Source organism: Scomber japonicus, chromosome 10 (genome assembly GCF_027409825.1).
Source record: "Scomber japonicus isolate fScoJap1 chromosome 10, fScoJap1.pri, whole genome shotgun sequence".
Lineage (NCBI taxonomy): Eukaryota > Metazoa > Chordata > Actinopteri > Scombriformes > Scombridae > Scomber > Scomber japonicus.
The window spans coordinates 17,404,258-17,424,131 of record NC_070587.1 but is presented as its reverse complement, the minus strand read 5'-3'; the positions used below and the strand labels follow the sequence as shown (position 1 = coordinate 17,424,131).

Sequence of the window (19,874 nt, the reverse complement as noted above, 5' to 3'; positions counted from 1 at the left end):
AGTTTCATCACACTTCTGTCACCCACAACTCACCTTGATACAGAACTCGAAGTCTGTGGGTGCACCGTGCTGCTTTTTGCCTGTGATGACAGTGAAGATGTTACTGTCTTCTAGGTCTGCTAATAACTGTAGATGTCTTGGCTCCTGGAGACAGAAATAATGAATAAGTGAAAACATCACAGAGAGAAACAGCCTGGAGGTATAAAGACACAGAGACCTTTGAAGGTACAGTATTCTTTGAAGGCAATTACATTTATTCTGAAATATTTATTGCTACAATATATTAATATGGTATATTCAGTAAAAACATAATGATTGTAATTACAAAGCAAAAACATAATTGCATGTTGAAAAAATGACAATGAACCCTATTCTATCCCTTGAAGATGGAAAGTTGCTGTTACCTTTGAAGTTCCTTTTGTAGAACAGTAGAGTCCTGAGCGCCGCAGGAACATGTAAACTTTCTTCCATGACTTTCTTCCCACCTCCTTCACGTACAGATAACCCTGGATTTCTGGACAACTACTGGTCGCTAGAAAGTTCTAAAAGGGGGGAAAAAGCAGGAGGATAAGAATACAAAGTTTGGATTTATCCACTCTTTTGATGTACTCTAACAAAACAGATCCATAGCAGGTCACATCTGAAGCCTGGAAGCTCCCTGTCACTGCCACAGACACTGAAAGCTGAAGCATACACTATCCGTAGAGGCATTGCAACAGACAGGAGGCAAATGCTCTGGGCTTCTTGCAACAGAGCATGACTGACAGCTGATGTTCGAGATGGGCTACAGCTTAAATCTTTACACACTGCAGTTGCCACAGCGATACGGACAAACACTGTGGTACTGTGTGGAAAATCAAAGGGATGTAGGGTACTGATTGGAGCTGAAGAGGGCTGGCAGGGTCCTGACATTGCCATGTGTATGTACATGTATACCTCATAAGGACTTTTTCTATTCTAAAAACCAAAAAAGAAAGAATATATGTAAACACAACTTGTCATGTTATGCAATGTGCCTACCAAGAGAAATACATTATACATTGAATCAACATACAGTACATTCCAATTGGGAACCCTTAAAGCTTAAATTGTCTTGCGGGTGTCTGAAGTATTTGGAGTTTGCGGTCTCCATGTTTCACAAAAATATCACACCATGAAGTGGCAGGTTAAGTTATTAGAGCTGATTTGGAATCTGTGGCTTGCGGCAGGGAGGTAAACTGTTCCAGAGGACTCTTCAATATTTAAAGCACATGTTTGCCAGTGTTTTGGAAACTTCCCACAATGGGCCTCAAGCATGAGCATTTTCCAGCATTTGCGGCGCTGCACATTCACACGCAACATTCATTTAAGAAGCTTTCTTTTTTGAGGCACTACACCTTGCCGCTTTGTGTTGACATATGGCTCTGGCATAATGGTGAATATTGCAAACACCTGGTTGAGCTCGGCTCAGAAACCGTCTGCTTTGGACGGCACTCTAATTGAGTGGAAAGATCGTGTGTTTAGAATAAGTCAAACACTGAGGCTGTGGCCCGCCCCATTCATTTATTGACTCCTCTACGTAGAGCATAACGGAGCATAAGGTCTATATGATCAGCAGGGGAGTTAAAAGCTTTTGGTGAGTGGCAAGGATGAAGGGATGGATTCCACTTGTGGTTCTGTCTCTGACAGCTCCATTACATGATACAGGAGAGAGTCAGACTGGATGTACACCCTCAATCCATTACAGCCAAAGCTCTTCAAAATCCCAAGAATGTTTTTGTCTGGGCTCCTCCCAGACTTTTTTTTTGTCTTCATATCTTTTGTGAAATCAGTATACGGCCCGTGAGTGCTCTCGAGGTACGAGGTCACGTGTGTGAATTTATACAGTGCACACAAGATAGGTAAGTGAGGAACTGTGTGTTCTATTTCTGACTGCTTAATTCTATCCATCATACATGTCGGGCCTGCGGTGCGTGTGCCGAGACAGTCATATGTCAACAGGGGATCAACAGTAGTTATTACTGCAGACTCTGACGAGACACACTGTCTAAGGGTCAGAGGTGAGGTATGTCAGCTTGATTGTACAGTATGTAGCGGGTGCTGACTCTGAGGTAAAGTAAGCTGTGTGCGTGTCAGGAAGAGGAGAGAGAATGAGAGACAGACACAGAGAAATGTGTGGTGTGTGTGTGTGTGTGTGTGTGTGTGTGTGTGTGTGTGTGTGTGTGCCGTGTGTACCTGCAGGAGCTGAGATGGTGGAATCATACGATTGGTTTCCTGGCACCATGCAACCATGTGCTCTGGGAAAAATGTCTAGTGGAAGAAAAAGGTGGAGAGAGACAGAGGCAGACAGACAGCAAATATCAGCCACTGTGACATTAATTAGGGGGTAGGAATTCATGACAGAAAAAGAAACGTCACGCAAATCTCATTAGTACTGTCAGCTGTCATAACCTTTCACAATAACACAAAATGAAGAGAGGCACTTTGTCAAGGAGCATGCCTTTCATTTCATCTCCGGATCATCTCTGGCTGCTCTTTAGAGCATAAAAACTTTACTGCCCTCTTTTCATTAGGCCTCAATAGATATTTTCCTAATCTTTATCTATTTATTTCTAATAATCTAAAAACTAAAGACATAAACACTGAAAAAAAGAAAGAAAAAAAGCAGGCAATATGAAATCCACAAGAAGCTGTTGCCCCATGTGTTTTTGTTTGTTTTATTACAGGCTATAGGTAGAACATATTTCAACAAGAAGTCAGAAGTGACATGGCATGTTTAGAAATGTCAAAGAAAAAGCAATTACCAGAGGGTTTCTGAAGAATTCATATTTGGCATAGTTCTTTCTGAAGAGGAATCTACTGTCGCTGTTCATAGAAGCCTGGACCTGAACCACCAACTCATGGTCTTCTAGACAGCGCTCTGAGGTGAAGGGAGAGACAATGACACAAGGTTATTATTTATTATTTAAGCCTTTCCATCAAATTCTAATAATTATGACAATGTGTCAAGTGAGTGAAAGTCATATGCAATGTGATGTATCCCTGTCTGACCAAAGGGAGAGGAACAAACACATAAACTGAACAAAATTCCCCTGAGTGTGTTACACAAACAACATGGAAGTTGCTGATAAGCTGTGTAGACTGTTGGGAGGAAATATCTATTATCAACCTCGTAACACAGAAACAGAAAGTCTACAAAAACAAAAACCCAGTACAATTAAAACAGAAAGAAGAAATACTTCATTTAAAAAAAAAGAGAAAAAAGAAATATATATATGTATGATGATTCGGGCAAAATGAAAGTGAACTGCTTAAAACAAAAAATTCCTGGGATTCATTTGACCTGTTCAGTGGCCTACAAAGATGTTTAAAAATGCACTCTGGTTTCAATGGTTTGTGCTCATCAAACAAGCTGTGACTGATGATGTGACCCAGGCCATTCTTTTTCAATGAGAATAAAAGAGCCTGTGATTCAGCTAAAAGTGTGTCCTTCTGTGGATGTGGTCAGAGGTCCTGGTGATTTATTTTCTCTGTAATGCTGACACCGGACATGACTCAGTCAATTCCAACAGCGTTAGAAGTTCCCCCTGTCGAGTCTTTAATAAAACACATCCTTTCCCCAGTAGATTCAATTAAAATTCTGTAACTTGACTAGCTTCAGCAATAGCGCTGTACATGGTTTGATAACTACTTTTGATGTGAAATAGAGAACTGAGAAATCTGACTGCACAGCTCCATCTCAGGTCATTATCTAATTTCATGTGGCCCCTCCTTTCTCCCTCTTTATCCTTCTGTCACAATCTCTTTAACATGGTCACGAATGTTCTTTTTCTTTCTGTTTCATCCTGTTGCCTATCTGATGAGTCATTCATGTTCGTGACAGTGACTCACCCTGGCAACACTACCTCAGTGTCCCGTTGCTGTTAACCTTTTCATGCTGACTAGTAGAGGTCAACGTTACTTATCTCAAAAGGGCCATTTCATCCCATTCAGTATTGCACTAGGAGTGGGCAGCTATGTACGGGAATAGGCCTCTCTATTCAAACAAACCATTGTTTGGGCCCCTCTGAAACTTCTATTCTCGTCTATCGCTCAACCACATGTGCACACATTAAGTGTCAGGGCACATACATGTGGAGCGCAGACACAGTCTGCACACACACAGAGACACAGAGACACAGACACACAGACACACACACACACAAAAGGAATCTTGCATACTGTTCACAAAACAAAAACCCTATGCATTTTTCTAATTCCAGTTTCCACATGTCAAAATACACTTACCTCTAATATACTGTTGACAACAAACATAATATTCGAAAACATAACCTTAATGGATATAGGCTATTCAAACTTTATTTCAAATGACTAACTTCATCTACTAAACATATATTTCTGAGTTTCTTCTGGGTCATTCAAAATGTACTTAAGACTATTAAAAGTATTGACGTATCTTTTAAACTAAAGTACCGGTAATATAAATAGCAGACAAGTAACACAGCTCCAAACCAACCCAGTCATTTGTTAAAAGATCTTAATTAAAACATTTGTGAGGCAAACACAATCCAAACAATACACAGAAGATTAACTAATACCACTAATTGTATTGTAAAACCAGTATTAGCCACCGTTTCAACAGCTTATAATTTTGTATCCATGGACACAACCCTCATGTGCACGTATCCACAAACACACACTCTCACACACACACACACACACACACACACACACAGTCAGAAGCTGTACAGGTTCTGCAGTAGCAAAGACATAACCCTTTAATTCTAACAATCAGCACACTGCAGCTTTATCACGTCTCATTTACTGAAACTCCTAGACATAAAATACGATAAGTAGTTATTCCAGACCAGCAAAGAATACGGTTGCAGCACAGGTGCACCAGAACAGAAGAAAGGCTATAATAGAATAGAGTTGCTCCCAGCCAAAAATGATGTCACTCACAACAAAAACCAACCTAACTGTATTTGGCAGCATCGTGTTGGCTGCATTGGTGAGAAATGTAATCAGATCATGATGGATGGTGAAATATTAGGTTAGAGTTTTGGGACCTGTACTTTGAATAATGCAATATATTTTCTGAAAGTTTCCTCATATGACAGTGTAAGAATCTATGTGTAGATACAAGACTAAAATCTTAGCAAAACAAAAAGTTAGATCCAAAACAAGGATTTCAGCTGAAACAGCAAAAATGAAATGTTTTGACATATGTTTTTTGTCATCATCCCTCTCTCCGTGTTTCACTACCTGGCAGGCTGCTCTTCATATAAAAACTACACCCCCTTCTCTCCCACATCTGTTAAACTGTGCAGACATGAGCACAGAGCACTGGCTCAACTTGTCTTCCATAAGTGCTTTATAATCGCACTCTCCTCTGGGGGATGCTGGGTTTTCTGACGTTCAGCTGGCCATGGCTTTCCAAACTTACTGTTATGCTGCCAAGTCTAACATAGAATCACCCTGACAGAAACGCAAACCTCCTCACGTAGCAACAAGTTTGACACGCCTTGATTAATCAATATCCTGCATATTACTAAATCTATAAAGAATCTACTGTATGAAAAAAGGCTATCTCTGTAACTGCTACCATTTTGACCTTTTTAACATCTAGTACAATTCTCTGTCTGGTGCAGTCTATTGTCAGGAGAGCTCCTCAACTGAAGAGCATCTGAACATGAACGACAGCCTTTCACACTCTACATCAATCATCTCTACCACCTTTTTGTCATTTATAGAACTAGATCAATAACATTACACCGTCTCTGATAGGGAGAAGAGCGCAAGGCGGCAAAGATTTTGTTACAGTGTTCATCACTTACATCTCCTAATCCATAACCTTCAATTATCATGTCTCTTCCTTTAGCTTCTCATTCTGTGCCCTTCACACAATTGCCTCTCAATGGATGATAAGAGGAGAGAAAACATAGTATAATCTTCGCTATTCTTAACAAGTAGCTCAGGACCCAGAATAATGGGGTCAAATATCTAATGCAACTGTCCTGGATCTTTTTCCATACCCAGGATGATTCTATTTATTTGGTGCCTCAAAAACACTTAAATCGACCTGCCAGAATTTTTAAAAAATCAGTGAAGGATGCCAAATATCGTATGTGATACTTTCTCTTTCTTTTCCACCCACTATTCTCTGTAGAACCATAAAACTTTTCTATTAGCAACAAGACTCAATTTAACTACTCTGTAATACTAAAAAAAGTCTTAATATGCAAGATGTATCAATAGCTGTGTGTTTAATTTTAGTTGGGGACAAATATAGTTTCTGCCTGTTCTACAAGAGTCCCTAGGGTATTGGCAGGCTTTAATAAGAGTCTCTGGGAAAGACAGCCTCTACTTAAACCCGTTATCTGTTATAAATCTGTCTGCTCAAACCTTCATCAGCCCCTTTGAACACAGTCTCCTCTTACTGAGTCATCAGTTAGCAGTTAAAAAGTGATATTAATCTCAACACATCTGTACTTAGCATCAGCTTTTATGACAAGATTTAAGATTATAACCTCATACCTTCCACCATTACAATCTGTCATCTAGCAGCAACAGCTCCATCCTTAATACCAACACTGTCCATACAGATCACATCTATTTCCATCACTTTCTTTTTGACCACAGGCTAATCAATACATCTAACATACATATTGTTCAATGACACGAAGTGCAATGTGTGTGAAAAATGTCAGTTTCAGGTTTTCACAAGATAACATTGTCCTGCTCCTTCTGCATAACACTGCACTGCTACGGCACCCTTTCACACTGTGAGGTACTTGATTAGATCACTGGATATCATGTCACGGTGCATGCATATGCTCTATAGTATGTGCATGCTCTCATGCTTGAATACATGCCTGCGTGAGAATATGCGCCTGGACTGCCTGTCTGCCCTACTATGCGGGCACGCATGCATACATGTGAATGCACCTGTGTATATGAATACACTGAATGTATTGCATGTCTCAACCCACCCGAAAGTCCGTGGGTTTTTGTATGGGCACGTGGGTCTGTGTGTAGGTCTGTTCATGTCGATACGTGCGTTTATATGTGCTCTTGTGTGTATGTGAACAGTGTTTGAGGCCTGCAGGGCTGTACCTCTTACCTAGCCCTAGCAGCGGGTGGTGCTCAACAAGTGCCCAACTGTTGTCGTCCACACAATGGCTTTTATACACCAGGAGCTGGCAAAGGTCCCTGGCCGTCATGTCGGCTGGAATCTCCACCACTTTACCCATGCCGTCTTCACTGAAGATCTTCACAATCTGTAAAGAGGAAACAGATTAGGGTTCAGTTATAATAAGCAAAGATCATTTGAAGGTAGTTTGGTAAACTAAAGAACAGTGCCTTTTCAATAAAGATCATTGGAAAATGGGGGGGGGAAGCATTTGAATAGTTATAATTGTGTTCTATGTTATGAAAGGTCAATTTAAAATAAAATTAGATTACCCCACAGGGAATATGAAGTTGTGATAAAGTTATTTAACAGACACACTTTTTCAAAACACAGCCTAATGTATGGGTGAAACCAGCAATTGCCTTCAAATGTTAGCATAGTATGTATCATATAGTGCCCCATACACTATGGCATATACAGGCCTGTAATTATTGCATACAATAGAAAAGAACAGACATTTAAGACAATGTAGCAATTGTGGCGTTAGAAATAACAGACAAGCATTTCTTAAAGCAACTTGTTGGTATAACAAATAAGCAAATTAAGCCTTGTGTATAACATGCGTCTGCTTTTGTGAACACAAAGCAGGGCTACTTACCCCAAGTGAGCATATACTACAGCTCAAGGGGAAGTAGGCACAGTGTTTCCAATAATAGCCTATCAAAAAATGTATGCAAGTATCCACAGATAAGATCGCATTCACTTCGAGCCCAGATTGAATTTTTTTCTATAGCTTAACATGTTGAAATTGAGCCAATAATAAGACTATGGACAGTGAATTTCAGTATGAATGTGGGTTTTGTTGAATAATTTATGATCGCTTTTGAATAACACCTGTTATCATTAGTTTCCTTTAAAAAAACTGATTCAAACGCATACTCGCACACATACTGAGCTATCCAGGCATCACACGATAAGAGATATTGTAAAGCAATAATGCATCAGACGCCGAACAGATGCCCCCCATGTCTAAGATCCGATCTACATCCATATATATCTAAATAGTTCCGTGACATTTTTTTTACACAGATACATACACTGTAGGTAAGCTTTCATTTGTCATATTCACCCTAGAGAAAGATCCAGGAAATATACCCCCTGTCCCTATTGTGTTAAATAGTCTTTTACTTCCACTATGTGTCCACAGGTTGGGTATTTACAAGGAAACCATGCAGTCACATTCACTGGATACACATCTAATGGCCCACAGAGAAAACTAGAGAAGCCCACTTAACCTGCAGAGTAATTGAGCCTTGTAAGCCTACATTCTAGCCTTCTAAGCCTACACATGAAATATATGCACACTTCCCACATAACATATCACGACAAAGAAATCCTGTTCTCCTCCTGTGCAAAGACGCAGCTCATAGCATCACAGTTTGCACAGATCAGGCCTGAAGTGCTCCATCCATCCAAAATGGTCAAGAGACAAAAAAAAAAAAAAAAAAAAAAAAGCAAGAAAGCCTCAATCATTCAAAGCTGCTGACATATTTTACTCTTTTTTTTTTTCATTGCTTCGTTCACATCTTGAAGAAGACAAATTGTCTTCGGCCTTCTGGGTATTTACACATTCCATTTCTCGCCTCTGGTTAAGCGCAGCAGTACTTCAAAGAGAAACGGTCTTAAAATGTAAAAAGAGAAGGAGGCGAAGAGAAGCAGAGACACACAAGGAGAGATAACAGACACAGAAAGAGAGCGGTCTTACCTCCACGGCCCGCAATAGGCAGCAGTCCGGGGAACACGAAGGCATTTTTTTGGAGTGAGCCTGGCTCCCCACACACATATACACACACACACACACACACACACTCAAACACAGACACTAAGACAGACAACCCAGCTGTTCTGTCGCCTTTTTCTCCTCCAGAAAGAAAAGACTGATTCAAATTTGAATGCCAACAGTTGACAGTTGCAGTTGTGCTACCTGTCACATACCCTGGAGACTAGTCCTTCAGTCTATCTAGGCCGCCGTGTCTATCTTTAAAATAAAAGAAAAAAACAAAAACTGTCTGTGTGACTGTGTGTCTACTGCACAGCTCACAGAATAGAGACACAGAGACAGTCAGCGATCGGGTGGCAGCAGGTACAGTACAGTGCTTCCAGTGCCGGCTGAGTCTGACAACTATCTTTCTTTCTCTCCCTCTCTCTCCTTCTCTCTCTCTCTCTCTCTCTCTCTCCCCCTCACAAAGGGTTACAGCCTCAGCCACGGGCTCTGAGGCACACTGAATCAAACCACACGCTCACCAACCAATCATAAGGCTGCAGCAGGCTGATGTAATCATTCCCACACAGACGCACACACACACATACACGTACGCACACGCACGCACGCACACACTCAGAGTCATACACACTCCAGTAGACACACAGACACACAGTCATGCACAGACACAGCCAACTTTTTCAAACCTCTTGCAAGCTCTCTTCTTCAGTTTCTTTTCAGAACTCCAAGCGAGAGGCTTCATTTGAGAAGGGTGTGGGACAGTGCAGACAAGGAGGAGGAAAAGGCAAAGGAAGAAAGTATGAAAGATACAGTAAAAAAAAAAGAAAAAAGAAAAGGAAAAAAAGTTTGTCTTTGTCGCTTTTCTTGCCTCCAAAAGTTTTCAAGTGAGGGCTTGTTGGACTGTATGTTTTTTCTCTGCTTCTTTGCCTCTCTTTTCCTCTCCCTCCCTTCCTTCCCTCCCTCCATTCCCTCTCTCCCTCCCTGTGGCTTAACTTTGAACTCCCCAGTCAGATCTCTCTGCCTCTCACAGCAGTAACAAGACTCATTACAGAGCAAATGAAATGAAACAAACCTGGAGCAGCACTTGAGCACTCCAACCTTCTTCTCCTCCCCTGGTGGCTAGCTTCGTGCCAACATTCTTTCTCTCTAAAGAACAAAAAAAAAAAAACCTGGAGACTTTTGCACGCATGCACTCAAACGCACACAGGCTCACGCACACACTGCCCCCCCACGCACCCCTCCTTTTAACTCCGATATTTAATATGGCATCAGACGGACAAAAGCCTTGACACACCCCGTCTGGGGGAGGCGAGAACAGTTTTATGCTGTCCTTGAAGCAAGTTCCTCTTCTTTTTTTCCTACTTTATTCAGAAGAAGGAAGGGAGGGTGTGTGTCTGTGTGTGTGTGTGTGTGTGTGTGTGTGTGTGTGTGTGTTTGTACATGTGTGGGTGAGATGTAATTCAGGAATATGCCCTCTTCTACAGAAGGAACAAGGAAATAGCAGCAGTTAGAAAGATACAACTTAATTTACTATAGCGGGAAACTTTGAGGAGGGAGGGATGGAGGGAAAGGGGGGAGTTTGGACCTGGGGGAAGGGAGAGAGTGAGAGAACTGTGTGTGTATGTGTGTGAATGACTGCACATGCACACAGGCACGTATGTATGTGTGTGTGGAGGGGTGGGGGAGTGTGTGTGTGTGTGTGGGGGGGGGGGGGGGGGGTAGGAGATAGATAGACGTGAGAAATGAAAGGAAAAAGAGAAAAAGAGTGGGAAGCACAGGGAAGTGAGAGAGAGAGAGATAGAGAGAGAGAGAGACGCTGTCTGATGACACACTACAGCAGAATGTGTAGTATGAATGCTTCCTACTGTTAACTACATATCTAGCCTACACAGCTGTCTCAACCCACCCATCCACCCACCCACCCCCTCACTGCCACTGCACTCACACAGACCAAGACACACACACCCTCGCCTACGTCACAGTTAGTCATCGAGAGGGGAAAGCCCCAAGAAGGCTGCACACATCATGTACGCTGCAATACAGGTTTATGTACACTGCGGGAATGTTCAGGGTTTGTCAATCAGTCAATTGACATCAAATCAACTCATCCAAAATCCAAAGAATTGGCATGAAAAATGGGAAGAGATTTACTTATTCCCACTAATTGGACATTTAGAATATAGGAATGGTAATCCCATGACATGGTTTCTGTCATACCCCTTTCAAACTGGAGTGAGCACTGAGGGAAAACTCCATGTTCACCATTGCTGAAAAATGTCTGATGATCTGGTCTGACTGCACTTTATCTAGTACATCTAGAACAGAGTTGTTTCATATATGTAAGTAAAAAGATTTTGGTGGACCCCAGGTAGGTGATAAAAGCACTCTCCCAGCACAGCAGAGAGCTTGGGTCAAACCACAACTGGTCCAGTGTGGCAATGTTTGCATATGGGTAGTCAGTGAAGGGTCATATTCTTGTACATACAAAAAAAGGGCAACTCCTAACAGTTAGTCAGAGCACCTGTGAAGGGAGGCGTGGGATCTAGGGTAGAGTGGCAACCTCTTGTTATATTATCTTGCATATTTAGCTCCCAGTAAAACTCACTGGAGCGTTGAGAAGGATCGGAGCGCAGGAAAACAAATTCATAACTAATAAAAATGAAAAGGCTCATTCTCCTCGTCTGCCATGTTGAATCTCCAGTGCTTACACAACACTGCAAGCAAAACAATTTTATTTGATACACAGCATTAAGCTAAGCCTTGTTTGATTAGATGGTTTATCAGTGGCAAATATGCAGTTATAACTTTGGACCTGGGAACAGGAATTGTAAGATCTTTCCAGACAGTTATATTCCAGCTGATTACATGTTCATTGTCCTCTGTCAGACTTTGGGGTTTAGGAATTATCTATAACGAAATTCTGTGAGGAGCTGTTTAACTCCCAAGATAAGAAGATGCATTGCCACTGAGAAAAAGCAAGTGTGGTGATAAAAAAACTAATATGAGATGACTTGAGCAGTGGAGTGAGATATCAGGAATCACCAGGAAAGTATCTACTTGTCACATTATAAAGAGCCCCTCACCAACATCTTTGAGTGTCACTGGTGATTTTAAGAGTCAGGTGACACCAATCAGCTGAGGTCATGCATGACTTCAAAACTCAACTAATGGGATGCTCCTTTTCTGTCCTCTGTCAGAGTCTGCCTCTCACATACACACACATTTAAATGATGAAATGTGGAGTGATTTGGGTGCGACTGATCCTCGATTTGCTGTGTAAATCTTATCTTGCCGTGTGGTACCGTTACACTGCCTCATGAGTGGAAGGAATGTGAAAGCTGAAAGAAATGACAGTGGAGTGACACATTTTCACTGACCTACTCTACTTCCTGGTGATCTTCTTTTAAAACAGATGGCAGGCAAAGGTGAGAGTGAAAGAGACACCCAAGTGGAAAGGAACAAAGAAAATGAAAGAGAAAGAAAGAAATGAAAAGGAAAGAGAAAGAAAGAAAGAGAAAGAAATGAAAAAAGAAAGAAAGAAAGAAAGAAAGTAAGAAGGGGAGAGAAAGAAAGAAAGAAAGAAAGAAAGAAAGAAAGAAAGAAAGAAAGAAAGACAGACAGAAAGAAAGAAAGAAGGGGAGAGAAAGAAGAAGAAAATGGATGGAGAAAATAGATGGAGGAGCCGAGCAGAGCGGGGCCTCTCAACCTCTCTGATGACTCAGGTCTGATAACTGCCCTGTGATGTAATCCCCTTAGGATAGATAGAACTACAGGCAACACACTCCCTCCATCAGACACCCAGGCACCCAGATGTGCTCACTTACATGGATGTGTTGCACACAGTCACATAGACACAGCTGCAGTGCACATACATGCATACTATGAGGCGTGCACATGATGTGGGTGTCTGCGTGCACATGGACACATAATCCTCTCACAGACACACACAAAGACAGCTAGACTAAAACTAGACAGGCACAAACAGACAAAGAAAAAGTAAACTGCACTGTATGAGAACTTGCTTTGTGCAAACTGAAGTATGTACACAAGCATGTGTGTGCACGCCCAGCGGATCACACGCATCCATCGCCGCGCTTTGGGAAATTGGCTGCTGTTCTATAAATAGTTCCACTGGTATTACGTACACATTACAAGACATTACATCAGATAGGAGTTACTGTGGCAGATTACCATTCAAAAAGACTATTAGACATTAGGCATACAAGCCTGCACACACATTAGAATCCATTACATGTGGGCAATGTTGTGAAGCACTTGAAAAGGAATTGCTAACTGGATAACAGCTGCACCAGGGAGAGGAATGTCAGTGTGAGTAAACCAGCAGAAGCATCATGAAAACAAAAATGCAAATCACAATAGTAAATTCTTTAGACAGTGTCAGAATTATGTCCATAACTTTGAACAGCTGCCTCCAATGTCTTGCCACAAAACATACTCACATGCAAATTCAACACTGACATCAGCTCTCATGTCAACTCTTCCTGGAACATTGAAGCAACTGGGAAATGGGAAAATTCTTTCCGATTAGCACGCCCAGGGACTTTCTTGCCCTGAGTTGAGCCTTCAGGCAATTTTTGTATCCCTTGCGACTGGCCTACCCTAACCCTAACCACAGCCTTTAAATGAACCTTAACCATATATTACCTCAACATCCGATTGGCTGAGCTTGCAAGTGACAGGAAGTTTTGCCTGGGAGGCAAAATTTGGAGAAGCAAAAGTCCATCTTACTTTATTCTGGGAACTCATACAAGATGCTAAAGAAACTTGCCTATGGAAGAAATTACACACGATATTGGTTGATTCAGCAGACAGATTATTGAAAATGAATTATTCCTGAGGGAAAACCAGATTGTATATTCAGGGAAAGTAAAGAATATAGTAGTGGATTGGTCCAGGACATCAAACTTTTTGAGGTGTTATTCCAAAAGAACCACGTCAGAAAAAGTTGCAAGCTTCCAATGTAAACATATCCAGTTGTGTTCAGAGTGAATAACGTACATAAACTTGATGTTTCTGGGACTAATTTTAGATAACTTTATATATTTTCCTTTAACAATGACACACCATGTAGCATTGCCAAGGCTTCACAGTAAAGTTTGCAGTTTTATTGCATAAATGCACTTTTCTTTCTATATGGAAAATCACAAGGCGCTGACTTTAAGGAGTTCATCAGTCACCCTCCCCCACTGTCAACATTTAGCTATATCTGCTCTGCTTTCTCTGTTGGAAAAAAAAGTGTTGCCAAAAAAGAACTGTAGTCATTGATAAGCTGATTTGGCTCACACGACCCACCCCAGCGTCATATTCCCATTAACAAGTGCCCTCTGTAAAGACCCTCCAACTGTAATGTGGTGCTGTGTGTGGTCCAGGCTGCCAGTGGAAACTGACGTCCCAATGATGAGATGGAGACACAAAAACCTGAATGGGCCTCGGACAATTGGCCGTCCCCACTGAGTGCCTGTAGTCAGCAGGAGTGGGAGGAACTTGCCAAGAAAACTCTGCTGACTCATGAGGAAGGGACGGCAAACTGTCCCTTGTCATCCAATTACCATGTCAAATTAAGACCCAAGACATAGAGGCCTATCTGGGCCCAGTGAAGCAAAAGAAGGCAAAAAGGGATTTAGTGGTCAGGGGGCAGGGGGAGGGAAAAGGGAGGAAGGAAGGGAGGGGGGAAGAGAGAGGGAGGGATCGTATAGAGTGGGAGATGTATAGAGAGAGAAACGTAGGAGGAAAAGACTCAGTGCACACTGACAATACAAAGTCATGTACAGTGGCAGGCTGCCATTTCTGCAACTGTGCAGCCATGCATCAGACCACAAACTGTATATTGGGTAGTTAGGTTGCCCACAGAGCCTGCTCTGTCTGTAAACAATGGAGTCTTAACACCCACTTAGGCTCAGAGAGTTGTAGGTTGAAAGATTCTGGAGCTGAGCTGGGTCAAATTTAATTAGCAATGCCGGTCAGATACCACAGATTCAGGTCAGGCATTTGGAAAGCTATAAATTATATTAACTATATGAATCTATCACAACAGGTAAGTTTTTAGGTATCTGAAGACAGAGGCAAGGTAATATACCTATGTTCAGTTAAACAGTGGTTGGCATGCAAACTGGCTAGAAAATAGAGAGAAGAAGAAGAATATTTTGCACTAAACCAAACTAGGATAAAAAAAGTCATGGTGCACCCTAACCCTAACCCATCATTTTATGGTTATCTGACTTTTCATAAAGTTTCAAACAAAATATCCTTGTAGCGTGGTATCCTATTAACTCATTTAGATTCAAATCATTTGAATTCCACAACAGAGTATCACCAGCTGGTTGAGAAATGAAACATATCCTTTTTCATTTAAAATAGAGTTGCACAGGACCTAGCGACACACCTTTTAGATGCCATCTCGACAGGGTTATGATGATGCAATAACTTTCTCTCCTCTATTTATTGTGGCTACCTGCTGAGAAACATCCTGTGAGGATCCAAATATTTTACCAACAGGAGTGAAAGTGGGAGCGGATGCTTAATTGTTCACCAGGGCTGATTACCAGAAAACCCTGGGTAGCAAATGTCCTTTCAGACCACTGCCGATTTGGAGCCATTGTCCAATTACAGCAGGAGGGCACAAGGAGGGGGCAGGGGAATTGGGATTGGGCGAAACAAAGGATGACATCACTGGCATGATTTTGGCAGTACATGGCTCACTGGTTGTATGGCAAGCAGTGGTGGTGTTGCCTCATACTGTATGTAAGGCAAAGTTCAAAGTGCAAAGGTTTATTTTTTACATTAGCTAAAACTTGTGTGGTACAAACACGTATGTTACAGAAAAAAAAGGTAATTCATCTTAAGGTCCTTATGTCCCATGAGTGTAAAACGATGAATACTAGCATCACAGGAAGCTCCAAAGAAGCATTTCCCATTCAGTGAAATTACAGTACTGTATGTGCCACAGTTCTGTACAAAGTGTCCCCAATAACCAAAGTTTTCTCTGGAGATGCCAAGATTACACTCTCTTCTGTCTGTCACTCTCTCTCTCTTTGTCTCTCTCCTGACACAAATCCAAATGCCAGACCTTTGAGTCAGGTTGCTTATCTGTCTTTGTCTCCTAATACCTCTGATGGGTCTTCTAGCAATATAAAGCTGAGGGCTGTAGCTACAAGCTGTAACTTCACTTTAAAAAAAAAAAAAATCTTTCCTTTGCCTGTTTCCCGTCTAGAAAGATGAACATTTATTCTCTTTTCTCTCTCATCTTTGTCTGAGCTTTTAACCTTGAGCTGTTTCTCCTTGATTTGAATCCAAAAATAGTTGTACTTTAACATATATTAATGCCTGTGGTAATCTAATTTTTTTTTTTTTAAATAATACAGAAACACTTTCAAACTTTCTAAAAGAATGAACACTGATAGTTAGAAGATAGTTCAATGTTTTTCTGCTGTACATGACTGATGAGTAACACAGTAACAAAATAATGAAATAAAAAGGTAATATGTAACAAAAAACTGATTAATTAAATAACGGTTGTTTTAAAAAGCTTTTTCATTTCTCATTATCATCCTTCCTATTTCTTCACTCCTTTTTACAGACGTTGCTTCAGAAATCTGAGCTGTCCTACTTTCCCTGAGAGATAGAGATAGAGAGAGAGAGAGAGAAGGCAGAGAGAAGGGAGAGAGAGATAGAGACAGAGAGAGAGAGAGAGAGAGAAGGCTGAGAGAAGGCAGAAAGAAGAGAGAGAGAGAGAGAGAGAGAGAGAAGGCAGAGAGAGAGAGAGAGAGAGAGAGAGAAGGCAGAGAGAAGGCAGAGAGAAGGGAGAGAGAAGGGAGAGAGAGAGAGAAAGAGAGAGAGAGAGAGAGAGAGAGAGAGAGAGAGAGAAAGAGAGAGAAAGAGAGAGAGAGAGAGAGAGAGAGAGAGAGAGAGAGAGAGAGAGAGAGAGAGAGAGAGAGAGAGATGCAGTCTCCATGACCTACATGAGTCCAGCAGCTCTGCTCAGCTTTGGCCAGATGAAATGCCTACAGGCAGCAACACATTGCTCTCTTTGTGAAACACATGGACACACACAAATCCAGAAAACAAGTCTATACACTTGTACTCATGCACACTTGGCTGTGCATGAGTACACATGCACACAAAATCACAAAGAAAATATTGCACTAAAAAGGTATTTTACACAGCTTCTTTCTCAAATGTGCAACCTAAGCAAAGTTTGTTGTCATGAACTTAAGTTACATTCTGTCATCTAAACTAAGAGATGAAGATAAATGCACAAGTGCATACAGGATACTCTGACAATCGTATTGAAACCCAGCAGCGAGCGAACGCTATCAGGGATTCCCATTAGCAGCAGAAGTAATGGGATCCTGCCCTATTAGCTGGGTGAAAGTTGTAGCTTCTAATCTTACACTGCCTGCCTACTGGGACAAGGAATGAAGGATGGACCATTAAAGGTGTATCAGCCCCCAATGCCTGGGTGGTCCAGTCAGGCTCCTAAGAAAAGACATTTAGTGAATTTAAATACATGCATACAGGATTATTTATTTAAGATGTTATAATATTTAAGGCTTTTGATTTCCTACCATTACCTTGATAAAGAATTCAAGATCGTATTAATATATCTCTGGAAAATTAGCTATGATGATATAATTTAAATCTGGGCAATATGTAGTACCTGCCTGTCAGATTGCCTATGCTTCAGTTCCTGCCATGCATCTGGAATTATACTGCATTAATCAGTTTCCTTATCTTGTTGGCTTGTGACGCCTTAAAGCTTGAGTGCATACATATAAATGAATGTCTGTTACGTTCAAGCACTTTCCAAAAGAGTTCACACAGTGTTGATTAAGCCTATCACCGCCAGGTAAGTCACTTTGTATTTCACAATATATCACATTTTTTATTCTGGAATCTGTGGCTGAAATCCCACACAGGTGCACTTAGTAATGTGTTTTTTGTCAATGACAATGATTAGTTTGCCAGAGCTCAAGGGTACCCATAGAGCATGTGTACCTTAGAATTCCACTGACTGACATGGTTAACTTCCAGTTTAGCTCTCTGCCAACTTGAGATAAAAAAAAAATCAAATGTGACTTTGACGGACCAAATGGATCAAATTCTTATCGAGAAACATAAAACATAAAAAATAGTTACCTACTATTTAAGTTTAACTAAAACGAACTAAAACAGAATTGTTGATAGTTTTAAGCTGTTTTGTGCCACTTAAATGTGTTTTACAGCCTCTTTTTCTTGTGACCCATATTAGGAGCCCCAAACCTGAGATTGGGAACCACTGATTTAGGCTACCAGAACAATGGCTAGTTTTTGCACAGCTTACTTCACTTCCCTCAAATCACTTGAAATTGGTCATGATTACAGTTTTTTTCCCCTCGTAAAGCTATATATTTTTTCTACTATTTCCAGTGTCACAATGCTGCCGTAGTGTTTCTATGATGTACTATAGTAACTTATGACTAATCTTTTTTTTTTTTTTTAAGTATATTTTTTCAGGTTTTTTGCCTTTAATGTACAGGACAGTGGAGATAGACAGGAAACAGGTAGAGAGAGAGAGGGGGAATGACACGCAGGATAAGACCGCTCGACTCGGGATTCGAACCGGGGTCACCTGCAACGAGGACTGTAGCCTCAACACATGGGGTGGGAGCGCTACCCGCTGAGCTATGCTCAACCCCGACTAATCATTTTTAATGCATAATCACTACAGTTGAAATGTGTGTACACTGGAGGCTATCATGTGCTGCATATTATCACATGCAGTTTTCTGCTACAGTGTAGGCGGTACATATTAGCTGCAGTTGGCTTTAGTGGTGATGCCGACCTATTTCTTACTGGAAGCATGTAAATTAACTTCACATGTAAAGATAATTTAATTCCAATGCATTTTTTTGTGTCAAACTACTTATATAAATTGAATACTTCTCCAAAAGTTGTCTTAAAAGTTCCTAAAAGAGTGCTGGAGTGCTGGTGCTGGAACCTTTTTTTTTTTTTTTTTTTTTATTGCAATGTAGCTTACAGTGCATTATCTAAGCAACAGAGTCGGTAATATTCAAATTCACACACAAATTTTCACATAACCACAACGGTTGTGTTGAGTGCATGAGCTATGAGATATTGTTATGTTAGCGAGTGGCTTTGTCCATTGCCAAGTCTTATTTATTTATAGAGAGCCATTACTCAGACTAATCATGCAAGCCCTATACCTTATTATTCAACAACAGGCCATGTGTTTGTGTGTATGTGTGTCTCTGTGGCAGTAGCAAGTTTAGCTAGCAGGTCGAGGCATGTTTCCATTTAGCAGAAGGGGATAAATATGGCCCTGACACATGAGATGTTCCAGACTCAACCAGAACCTGCCTGGCACTCTTCCAGGTAGCATTTGTTCAACAGCAGCCAAACAATTTGTATTTCACAGTACTGAATGCTGCAAATCCACTCAGTCACTCAATGCATTTATGTACCTGTATATGTTGGTGTGTGGGTGTGCATGATAGTGAGAAAGAGAACAGGGACAGGTATGCTGACAAAGCCCTACTGTACTGCCTCCATGCTCTCTTTACCTCTGCCACAAAGAGCATCAGATAACATGCAAGTGTGTGCATGTGCGTGTGTGCGTGTGTGATCTGACTTAACCTACTTTCAGGGACACATTTCAGGCTCAAGACCAGTTAATTGGGGACAGCTTGTTCAATTGGGGACAAAAGCTGCATCCCCAACAAGGAAAAACGATTTTTGGGTCAGTGGTCAAGGTTAGGGTTAGGTTAAGGTTAGGATAAGTTAGGCAAGTAGTGCTTAGTGTCCGTCTCCAGGAAATGAATGCAAGTCTATGTAATGTCTATCAGAAGTCACTTAAGTAAATGCAAGAGAGAGAGAGGCTCAGAGACTAGATGTAATGTTAGTAATAATGAGGCCAACAAACAGGCATGCATCAAATATACACACATGGATGCAGACATGCAC

At 41.2% G+C, this 19,874-nt stretch overlaps 1 protein-coding gene across 2 annotated transcripts in view; it reads right to left on the bottom strand.

Moving 5' to 3' along the window:
* Positions 1-19,874, bottom strand: part of grb10b (growth factor receptor-bound protein 10b) — a 71,184-nt gene that overhangs the window by 8,277 nt on the left and 43,033 nt on the right. For both annotated transcript variants that reach the window (XM_053326618.1, XM_053326619.1), the window contains exons 6-10: positions 7,103-7,259; positions 2,784-2,899; positions 2,215-2,289; positions 405-542; positions 34-144 (exon numbers count right to left, since the gene is read on the bottom strand). In XM_053326618.1, coding sequence (XP_053182593.1) covers positions 34-144; positions 405-542; positions 2,215-2,289; positions 2,784-2,899; positions 7,103-7,259 — 597 coding nt within the window. The remainder of the gene's footprint in view (positions 1-33; positions 145-404; positions 543-2,214; positions 2,290-2,783; positions 2,900-7,102; positions 7,260-19,874) is intronic.